General features: G+C 32.8%; 1 protein-coding gene across 2 annotated transcripts; it reads right to left on the bottom strand.

The window, feature by feature from the left end:
- Positions 1-2,866: 2,866 nt before the first annotated feature.
- On the bottom strand, positions 2,867-9,216 carry LOC105340822 (transmembrane emp24 domain-containing protein 9). Of its 2 annotated transcripts, none has more exons than XM_034474424.2 (5): positions 9,036-9,216; positions 7,181-7,296; positions 5,488-5,592; positions 3,474-3,620; positions 2,867-3,078 (listed from the first exon to the last, which is right to left on the bottom strand). In XM_034474424.2, the coding sequence occupies exons 1-5, from the start codon at positions 9,166-9,168 to the stop codon at positions 2,929-2,931; spliced, it is 651 nt and encodes a 216-aa protein (XP_034330315.2). In that variant the 5' UTR covers positions 9,169-9,216; the 3' UTR covers positions 2,867-2,928. The 2 variants fall into 2 exon arrangements, with proteins under 2 accessions (XP_034330315.2, XP_034330314.2); XM_034474423.2 differs by lacking the exon at positions 7,181-7,296 and adding an exon at positions 7,830-7,945 and having other exon boundaries at positions 9,036-9,213.
- Positions 9,217-11,044: the final 1,828 nt, after the last annotated feature.

The following is an 11,044-nucleotide window of genomic DNA, read 5'->3' as shown; positions in this document are numbered from 1 at the left end:
TATATCGATTGTCTACATATGTCATTTTAACATGTAAACGGCAAGTGCAAATATAAAGAATGTGCATAAAACATAGAAAGATTCTATTCGAGAACGACTATTTAACGCATTAATTATTTACAAACAGAAAATCCACATAAACCAACAAAAAAGGCACAAAATCTAAGAAAAAGTACATGTAAGGAAAACAACTCAATCTTTTTAGACCAAAAGTTGCGGCTGGGGACCTAACGGGATTTACTCATGCAAAGCTTTTTTCTATTTTATGTTTCTTAATTTGATATAATTTATGAAAAAAGAAAAAAAAGCGTTCATTTCTCACGAAACTGGAAAATTCTCACGTAAGATGGCTCAAATTAATGGCGTCCAGATTCGAAGTGGTAGAACATCGCAGCGACGCAATGCCAAGTCCATAATTACATGTATGTTTACTATGTAACTCTGTATAGAGATATAAAAGATATGGCGACAACAAGCCCACCAATTTGACAACGCACTTTGAAAAAAAAATAACGCACTTTGAAAAAAATGTTCAAAATGCGTTAAATTTGGGACCAAGTCAACGCACTTTGAAAAAACAATCAAAGACTTTTTGCGTTATGAGTGTACATCAGCATTTTTAATTTATTGATCAAGACACTTATCGCACTTCGAAAAAAAAGATATATATATCCCGAATATGGTCTTCGTTATTAACAGATTTAGTTTTAGGCAGTTTAAGTGTTTTTATGTCTTTGTAAACACTGTTTGATGTGGTACGTGTATATCATCATTGGGAACGGGAAGGGAACAACCAAAGTTCCAGTACAATTTCCAATAAATTTTCCATATTGAAAAGAATGTACCCGCATCTTTCCTTCTCCCTAAACATCATATCTATTCCATAAACTTATAAATCTGCAGGTGTAAGCGTAAATGAACTTCTCAAATTCAAGCCAAATAAATTAGTACGATATTTGATAAGATAGTTTAGGTTCAGCCGTTAAAGCAATATCGACTCATAAATAGGCATTAAATTTTGAAAATGCGCTTTTTGCAATAGTTTCCAAAATAATATCAAGCTAGTATTGAATTTAATATACTTTGTCATTTTCTTTGCTCATAAGCTTATAAACGCCATAAACATGTAGGTTAGGTATTGTTTTCCATAAATTTTATCATTTTACCCTCTTTTTACACAAAGAAAAAAGTTTTTTTTTTTTTAATTGGAAGGACGGCGGACGGCCAATTAGTGCAGTCTATATGACAGTTTATGTGATGTTTTCATTTACAAATCTCAATAAACTCATTAAACTAAATGATCCTACAAACAAGCCTTTACGTTGCAAATTTGCTAATCAGGATAGCTTAAAATCTTATTGGTTTCCTTTTTAATGTCCCATTAGCTAAACTTGGTAAAAAAAAATTATCCATCATATCTGAGGGTCTTAACACACTTTAAACAAAAATATTTTTCTTTCAAAGTGCGTTGAGGTTCCTTGACACCTCGTGACTTCTACTTTTTATGACAATACGTCACAACTTGGCGATTTTAACGTGAAAGTTTATATCGCAACAGCTTGTTGTCTATCTCTGTGGGTGTATCCTCGATCTACCGACCCGCAGGTCCCGAGTTCGACTAATGCAGGGACTTATTTTTCCGAATATGGTAAAATTTTAAATTTGTCATTTTCCCGCCAAAATTAATTTTTTCTGTCATTTCCAAGTCGAACAAATGCTAGAAATTCATATTTTCAAGTGACTTAGAAGAATAGGCATTTATGCACAACTTTTCATAGGTTTGTGGACGACCCTTAACTTTGTCCTAAATTTAAGGCCCTTTGAACACATATCAAAGAGTATAATTTTACAAAGTGCATTGTAACACACCAATTCAAAAATTAAATTGCATATACAGAGGTCGCAAAATACGACAACAATTTGCATGCAGAACCACAACTACACTTATCAAAGTAAAATTTCAGTTAAATCAAATTAAAAATAAGTGAACAAGGTGTCTCCTTTAAGAAGTTTATTACAAGTAGAACATTCACACCGCAAATAAAAGAATAAATTGAACAGTTTATGAACATAAAGCATGTGTTCTCAAAGCTATCTCAGTAACCAAGACATCCTCTCACGTTATAATCATCAGTGAAAAGGGAATGATGATGAAATGTTAAATAACTTCTCATGCGATTTTCAAATGATATACAATGCATATTTAAAATGCTTTGACAACAAGACTCTGTTTCATTTTCTCTCATAGAAATTTCTGACCCAAGAAAAAGTATTTTATTAGTAAATCTCCTTAAAAAAATAACTACATGTAATTTAAAAATCATGCATCTGATGCAATGCATTTCAGAACTTGAGCTTAAAAATAACCACTATTCCCCAAAAGGTTACAACAAGAAAATTACTTAATATGTGCATTTATATCTGTATTATATCTAATATGAAACAAATGCAATCATTTTCACAAAATCTCTCTCCCATTCATTCATAACACACAAACACATCACACTAAACCTGCACTTTCATGATTTTGCAGTTTTACCCAAAAGTCTCTAATATACATGTACATGTAATAAATATGACAAGTTATTTCATAACGATGAAAAAAAAAACTTTCACCTCAGAGAGAAAAATATTAAAGAATTGGGTAAAACATGCCACTTTCTGACAGTGAATTAAAATATAGCTGCTTATATTCTCTTGATTGCTTCCTAATATTTCATTCTATAAGAATTTGAGAATATCAATATACCAATTTTATGACATGTTTTTGTACAATATTTTCATCTGTGTAGTTTCCACTTGTTCCTTATTAAGTTCAAAAACTGTTTCCCAAACTCATATTTTATAAATAGGTGTTTTTTAAGGATTTTAGAGGGGAAATCTTTGAAAAATAATTAATAAATCCTATACATATTAGAACCCTAAACACTATACAAGTTTCTTGGCCTCGAAGAAGCTCTTGAGATGCCTCATCTGCCAGAATCCTGTGATGAGAAGTATGATGGTTTGGGCTATAGACCACCATAGCACTCGCTGGTTGGTGCTCTCTGATGTTTGTCTGAAACGCTCCTCACGATACTGAAAGATTAAACGAGTACATAAAATTTACAGCTGAAATAACAATCAGAGGAAATGATATGTACGTCAGAAAAATACCGTAATAAATTATCTTTAATTTCATAACAGACAAGAACATTTCTATATGTAATATCAAAAGATTTGTTTAAGATTTATAGAATAAATTATAATTCAGAGTATATTACTTATTTGAAGAAAGCAATAAATATATTTATAAAATATCTACAAAGATAAATATCAAAGAAGCAAGCAAATAGAAAGGGAGGTAACTTTTTCTGAATTCAATATGAAACAAATATTTTTTTTCTTACTACAACATCAATGTCTTACATCAAGATATTGACCCTTCCTCTGTACACCAGAGTACACCTCACAACAATACATTGAGCACTCACCCTCTGATAATTTTGTTCTTTAGTAATTTGCTCCACCTGATCCAGCAGCTGTCGGATTCTCAGCTGGAGTTCGGATAATTTGTCCTTGGCCTGGATTTGGGAGTAATCCACAGCATGTTCTCCAACCTGGATATCCATGTGGACTCTCTGAAATTCAATGATCAGATCTCTCATTAGTCTTTCATACATATAAATAAGTGTTTAGGCTTTATTGCGAAAATCAAGTTTGTGTTTTTTTCAAACACAGATCTACCATGTCTACTGTCAAATAAAGTAAAACATGTGATTGGCAGAGGGAGAAAAAGTAGGAAATCAAATCACTCAGGAATCTACACTGATCTAGAGAATGACAATTTTGATTTTCAAATCTGCAAAATTTTGCATATTAAGGTCAAGATCTAGTAAATGAAAGGTGCTTACAGGTTTATGGAATTCAAGATATAAATTTTTTTAATGGTGCTTCATAGTAATATCTTTGTTTCATGGGGTATACCGGGGCTTAATTTTTTGGTATACAATAAAAAATCATGTTTTAAACAACCATTTTCTATGAAATTTGAAGGATAAAAGTAACAAGTCTCGGAGTTTTGTCCATTTTGGACTAATGAAATATATCTAGATTGCCTTCAGTCTTGCCAAAAACGACATTAAAGGCCGAACATTTTTACTGGGTGGTAAATCTCAGGTGAGGGCGGGGCTTAATTATTAGAGGTGTGAAAGCCTCCGGGGCTTACAGTCTACCTGCGGTCCTGGACGCTGCTAATCACTATACACAGGAGGCAAATTAATACACAGGAAATAAAGAATTAGTCAGAATTGGTCTTAGTTTAAATATCTTATTGTTCTAATGACCATACGAAGCGATTTTATACGGAAATGGTATTGTCGTCCGAATTTTCTCTAAGCACACGTGTGTAAAGCACAATTGAAAAAATGCAGTAAATTAATTCAGCTATAAAAGTATATAACTCAGTACATTGTGTTTAGCACTTGACATTGCATGTTTAAAAAGTTAATTTTAACAATTATAATAGTATAAGAAAACCATACGATCAGTAAGAATGTGGAATGTAAAGACAGCCATTATACGTCGACAATTAATGGAGTTCGTTTTCCATGAAGAGACGTTTACATGCACCAACTTCCAACTGAGTGAATTACCAGTAAATATAGCTTTAGTAGCACATTGTACGTTTGTTGTAAAAAGAAAATTTTATATGTTTTGGAGCTGTCCATGCATTTTCGTGGAATTTATTAGCTCACACACATTCAACATAATTCAAATATAAATTGTGCGTATTTTCAATCACTGAATAATTATTTTTCATAATACTGGTAATGTTTAAAAACCAATTTTCAATCCCCCCTTTTTAATACATGACTGAAGATATCAAAGATCATGTTGTTAATTGCTAGTAAACAGAAAACCGCGGACCTGGCAAGATCATGCTTGGACAATCACGTCAATCAAACTGGGTGCTATTGTTTCAAACTTGATTGACAAGCGGCATCATTTTGAAGTTTGTACAGGTAAAAAAGGGGGCGTTTGTAAAATGTTTGGCCTTTAAACAAGCTCTTGGCCTCCTATTTAAAATGATGTCAAATTGAATATAGGTACCGAGATTACTTTTCCCGTGATAAAACATAGAATGTCAAAATATTGTTTTATTTTTTCTACATAATTCCTTTAAAGCTGTAGAATACGGGAAAAGATTCATCAAATATATTATGACGTCATAATGGTTCTAGCACCAAAAGGACAGTGTGGAATCATTTACTAGATCTTGACCTTAAAAGAAAAAGCACATCCCTGAATAAATCTCTAGCTAATTTATGCCAGATACATGTACTAGTATCCGGTATGTTATAATGAACCTTAAAAGAAACAACATATGACTGTGAAATGAGCATCATATTAAACATATACATTTATCAATGGAGCTATATTTTTGGTCTGACAAATTTGACAATGTGCACACATAATTGTGGGTCTCAAGTTCAAAGGTCAACTCACCAACTGGCCACTGGAGAACCAGGCCGTGGAGTTAGAGTGTAGACAGATCACATGTTCCCCCGCTGAGTGGGAGGTGAAGGTGAAGCGGCCATCAGCAGCGTACGTCTACAAAATCAATCAGATTCTTGTAATTACTTCATTCCATGGACCAGAGAATCACGTTACCATACAACTGGGTTTTTATGAACCTATCAGGCTATTTTGGAATCAGAATTAAAAATTTTCCACACAAATAAAAAACCCAAGTTATATGGTTTAACATAAAAGTACCGCAAATTTCGTCTTTTTAATTAATAGAAAGGTTAAGCATTTGAACGAGTACGAGTACGCGTCACTAGGGGAATCCCCTAATTTTACGTATTACGTCATAATTTCTACAAGTTGTACAAAACGTGTAGAATAAAAGTACAGAGAGGTGAATACTTGAAGCATTTTTCAAAAGAAATACAGACATTGTGTATATCAAACGTTGTTTCGTGTAAAGCAGACAATAAGCATATGATGAGTGTGCTTTTGGTTTCATCAAATTCACAGAATTATTTCATAAACAGTGAGAGTAAACTGAACATGTTGAAAATGTTAAATCTAATTATTTTACATGTTCATTTACAAGTAGTTTATTCAAATTCTAGCACATGTACATGTAAACATACTTGTAGTTCTACACGTAGCTGTAGATGTACATGTTCAAATGGCATTAATGCTTAACCTCTCTAATAAATTGATTTAATTAACCTTTAACAAGTAAAAATGCTTTGAATATAAATTTATATTTGAAAATTTTTATTTTTTCATTCAAAATGCTGAATGGCTAATTTTTTGAAACATTAAAATATGAAGATATCTTCACTTTAATCATATTTTCAAGCTGAATAACATAAAACATCAAAATAACATGCATATGATAAAATAATCATCAATAATGCAAATAAAATGCTAAACATTGAAACTAAAAACAAGGCATGCAGAATTAATCCCCAACTGCCATTTAAAAAAATAAAATCTTGATTTTTCCTACAAAGAAAAATCCTCTCCCATAAAAATGGCTGTCTGAAACAAAGGAACAAAATGGGGAATTTCATATGACACCAGCTTCTAGGCAGACGAGTGGTTTTGCATAGTGTATTCAAGTGGGGTTTTGTAACCTGACTTTATTTTGAACATTTTCATTTGAAACATTTTTGGGGCAAATTTCAGGTCTTCATTGGTATGAAATATATTTTAAGCCATTTTGCTTTTGTAAAGTCACTTAACTGAAAATAGGAATCTTAATTTAATCAAATAAGAAAAATAAATTGCTTCATATATCTTAGTTGTAAGAAGGGCCACACAGCAGAATTATTCGGTTTTCACTTAACTGGGGGTGACAATAACTCACACTGATGTAATGAGTATATATATGTTCAGGATATACATAGAAGTTCTCATACTGGGTTAAGTCTGTGCTACAGAAATCATATCCGAACTACTGTGTTTTTGAGTAACTATTAGATTACAAAGAGAATATCACCAGTGTGTTTTGAGGTTTGATATTAGTTGTGAATCATATAGTTGATTATCTGCTGGGATGCAATGCAAAGCACTTCAAAAAAGAGAGACATCTTCGGTCTCCACAATTGGTGAAGTCAGAAAAGTTCAAAGGTCAGAGAAATTCAATGCAACAGCTTCCTCCTCCAAAGGGGGAGCAACTCACCCTGGACAGGACTACTTTGTCCTCGGGGTCCTTGACCTCAACCAACATGCCCACCCCCGGGGCAGAGGGGAGGTAATCCTTAATAGAATAGTCATAGACTTGTACCCTGTATGTGCCTGAAACAGAGGGGCATTTTATTTAGATTCGCTGTCAATGTTATGAAATTAATGCAAGTCTCCTCTCAAACTGTGATGTAAAGCTACATGGGCACTGCCTAGCATTCCAAAATCTGCTTCTTTTCCTGGCAACAAAGAAGAAAGCTCAATGGATTAGATAAATATTGGCACCTTAAAGATTTCAGTTTTCTTTTCCATATTAAGAAAATCTGAAAACTAAAACCGATAAAATCCCATTATCTTTCATACAGCATTGCACATCCACATCAACATGTCAAAATCTTAAATCAATACCAATTCAAGACACCTGGAACTCTTCCTCACTTCACATGTGATTTTTAACCAGCATTCAAAAACGACCAAAGTCATCAGTGTTTTATTTACATTTTTTTGTCTTTAAGAAACCCAGGTCTGAGGAGATAATAAAGAAAAAACCCACTTTGAATTTGGTCTTGAATTAGGACTGATAAAAATTTAGTCATGCATTGGGGATAGTGATGCCATGCATTGGTGCGATTTCAGTGATCCCTTACCCTTGACATGATAGTTTTATCCTCAGGGTCTGTGACTTCAACATGCATACCAAGTCCGTAGACTGTTGGTACATAATCATTGACATTTCTGTCAAACATTTCTACTTTATAATGACCTGAAATGAACATCATGTATGTTGAAATATTTTTATCTTTCCATAAAGGAAAACAATCTTTTCAGGCGATTTTATCAATAAATCAAACAATCTTGCATTTCTGGAAATATATGCAAGAAATATTAATGGAAATTTGATTATCTCTCTTGATATCTCTCTTAAGGTGACAAAGTCACTCAAATTAACAGGAAAATTTTTTGATCATGAAAGATATAATAATAAACTGTACAAATGTCAAATAAGCAAAAAATTTGCAGTTTGGGGGTAAAAAATGAATATCTAAATAATTATTCCAGTAAGTATAAAAAAAAGCCCCTGTAGGATTCGAACTCGGGATGTACGGATCACAAGTCTGACACGTTATCCACTCGACTATGGAGTACGTTACATGTTTAGTCCATAAAATCCTTTTGATAAAACGAAATTTTGTTTTGATCAGCGGTCAGCCCTTTTGTGATGATGTGTTATTCCACCTTAATTCAAAATAACTTGCAGATCTCTATACACAACTGATTTCATATAGTAATGATAACTAAATCATGTAAATGGTTGAACTAGTTTGTACAGTAGGGATTTAAACCATCAGTAAACATAATTCTTTTACTCTGAACTGTATCAATATTGAAGTTATAAGGAACTTAATAGTTGCTATCATATGTGTGAACTTTTTGTTCAGCACTTAAGTCTCTCAATGGTCGCAATGGTGAAGGTAACATTTATGCCTCAAAGTAATAATTTCTGATGGGTGCACTTTGCAAAGAGTGATTTCAAAGGTCAAAGTATAACTTTAGATAATTTTGTGGATAGAAACAGACCAGAGACATCTCTGAACAGACTGAGTGATTCTAAAATATTCATTAATCAATTTAAAATTTCATACTGTCCTTACTCAAGATTAAAATTAACAGCATACACCATTTCCATGACTTATCCTCGCTATAACATTTTGTATTTTGTGCATATTCATGCAATGCATGTCCAACCGGCGAGATTCTCATCGAATTATTTTGCATAAAACCTTCAGAAATGTAAAAGTACCATATTTTAACTCCTTAACTTATTGTTTATGTCCTTAACTTGCAAAACGTACCGACAACCATAGTTTCATCTGGAATTTCTTCGATAAAACATTTCTTTTCTGTCTCGCCGATGTGAAAATATAAACCTGATGCCACAGAAATAACAGAAAATAAAGCAAACGCCAACATGTTGTTGGTACCCATCTTGGTGCAAATTCACAGGATGTTACACGTTGGCATGCGCACTTGTTGGCCACGTAGCGAAGAATTATCTGAACACTGAACCCGATGTCAATTATTGAAAATGTCAACAACAACAAATAGATAAATAGATGAAAGAAGTTTCTTTTCTTTTTTCAATTTGACCACAATTAATGTTGATTATATATTGTTTTAAAAACAAAAAAAAGCACAAATTATGTTACAATTTGATGAAAAAGATAATAAACCATAATGTAATACTTGCAAAAAAAATATAGTTTAACGGAAGAGTGTATTACAGCTGTAAATTATAGTTTAACCGAGCCTGGTGTGCAATGCAGCATAAATTTTTAGTCAGCATAAACAGCATTGAAAATACACTTTTGATCATTTATGATGCAATATTAAAAATGAATATTTATCTTAATAAGTTAAAAATCAATGATTTTTAAAATCATAATCAATGTTTCCAAATTATCATCAACACAGATAAATAATTATTAAAATAAAACTAACAAACTTGATTTATAGACTTGTTTACGAATGTTCTTGATATTTCCTTTTATTTATCGACTTATCTTCTTCCGTTTTGTGAACATAAAAGATATAAGATTCAAAATCTTGCAACATGGCATGATTTTTTCTCGAACCGTGACCATTTACAAGTCTAAAAGCAAAGTCCAGGGAATGAATGCTTTTAGACTTCATCATGAAAATACTGTATATTCCGATCTAGTAGAGATTTTCAAACATTCCTTTTAATTATTAATTTGTTAAAACGGAGTCTCGATCCATATTGGGTATAAAACATTTTTAAATTGTGTGTGTGTGGGGGGGGGGGGGTTGTTTTGTTTTGTTGTTGTTGTTTTTTTAATTTTTAAACAAAAACAACTCATTTCATTTATTCCATATCCATATGTCAAGTTATAAGAAATAAGAATTATTCAGTTATCGACAATGTGTCACTGCAGCAGGGTGTGGTAAGCGGAGGCTGATATACAAGCTCTCCGACGAGAGGATAATATACATGTACTATTCACTGATACACGCTAAAAATTTCTTCATAATACGTGTCATTCTAACAATCTAAATTATCTTAATTTGGCAGGTTTTGGATAACCTTCTCCATTCAAATTCAAAATTTAATGAAAAAAATTTAGTAGATTAATTTGTTATAATTTTTGTTACTCCTATCTCTGAATTACACTGAGTTCATTAACAAGCTTGAAAATGTGGGCCGTTTATTGAAATATTATCAATTATTGCCAACGAGGAAAACAATACTAAGAGAACTCATGCTTGCCATTCAGTTTTTAAATTTCTTTAAAAGTAATAAGGCAAGGAACCACACCGAGGACTCTCCAGTGTCTGGCAGACGACAAGCTTCAGAAAAGCTCCGCCAGGCGTCGTCCAAATTACCGATCCGCAGTGACAGGTGCCCGATCAAATTCAAAGTCTGGACGTGGTATTTTTGTGGGATACGTTGGAGAGAAGACGACATTTCGTCACAGAAGATTTGTGCATTCCTGAGATTGTTTTGCGACAAGCTAACCAAACATCTCAGAGCAAGAGCGAAAATTTCGGGGTGGTAGAAGAGAAAATTCTCAACCGACGAGGAAATTTTCAACACTGCAAGTTCTAGTTGGATAGGAAAGGGTACACAATCTATTTCATCCGGAAATAAAATGACTTCTGTTAACAACCACTTTTTCGAAAGAAATTCTAGGAAGTTCTTTTCCATATCAATTAAAGGATGGATATGTTCCCCTAGGTTTTCAAACAAACCCTGTGCTAATCCACATTTATAGGCCCTTTCTATAATATTTTTGTGCTTTGCGTGGGTTTCTTCGTGTGATATCGATTGCCCCTTCAACAAATT

Source organism: Magallana gigas, chromosome 8 (assembly GCF_963853765.1).
Source record: "Magallana gigas chromosome 8, xbMagGiga1.1, whole genome shotgun sequence".
NCBI lineage: Eukaryota > Metazoa > Mollusca > Bivalvia > Ostreida > Ostreidae > Magallana > Magallana gigas.
The sequence above is the reverse complement of the archived record's forward strand: the minus strand, read 5'-3'. Positions and strand labels throughout refer to the sequence as shown.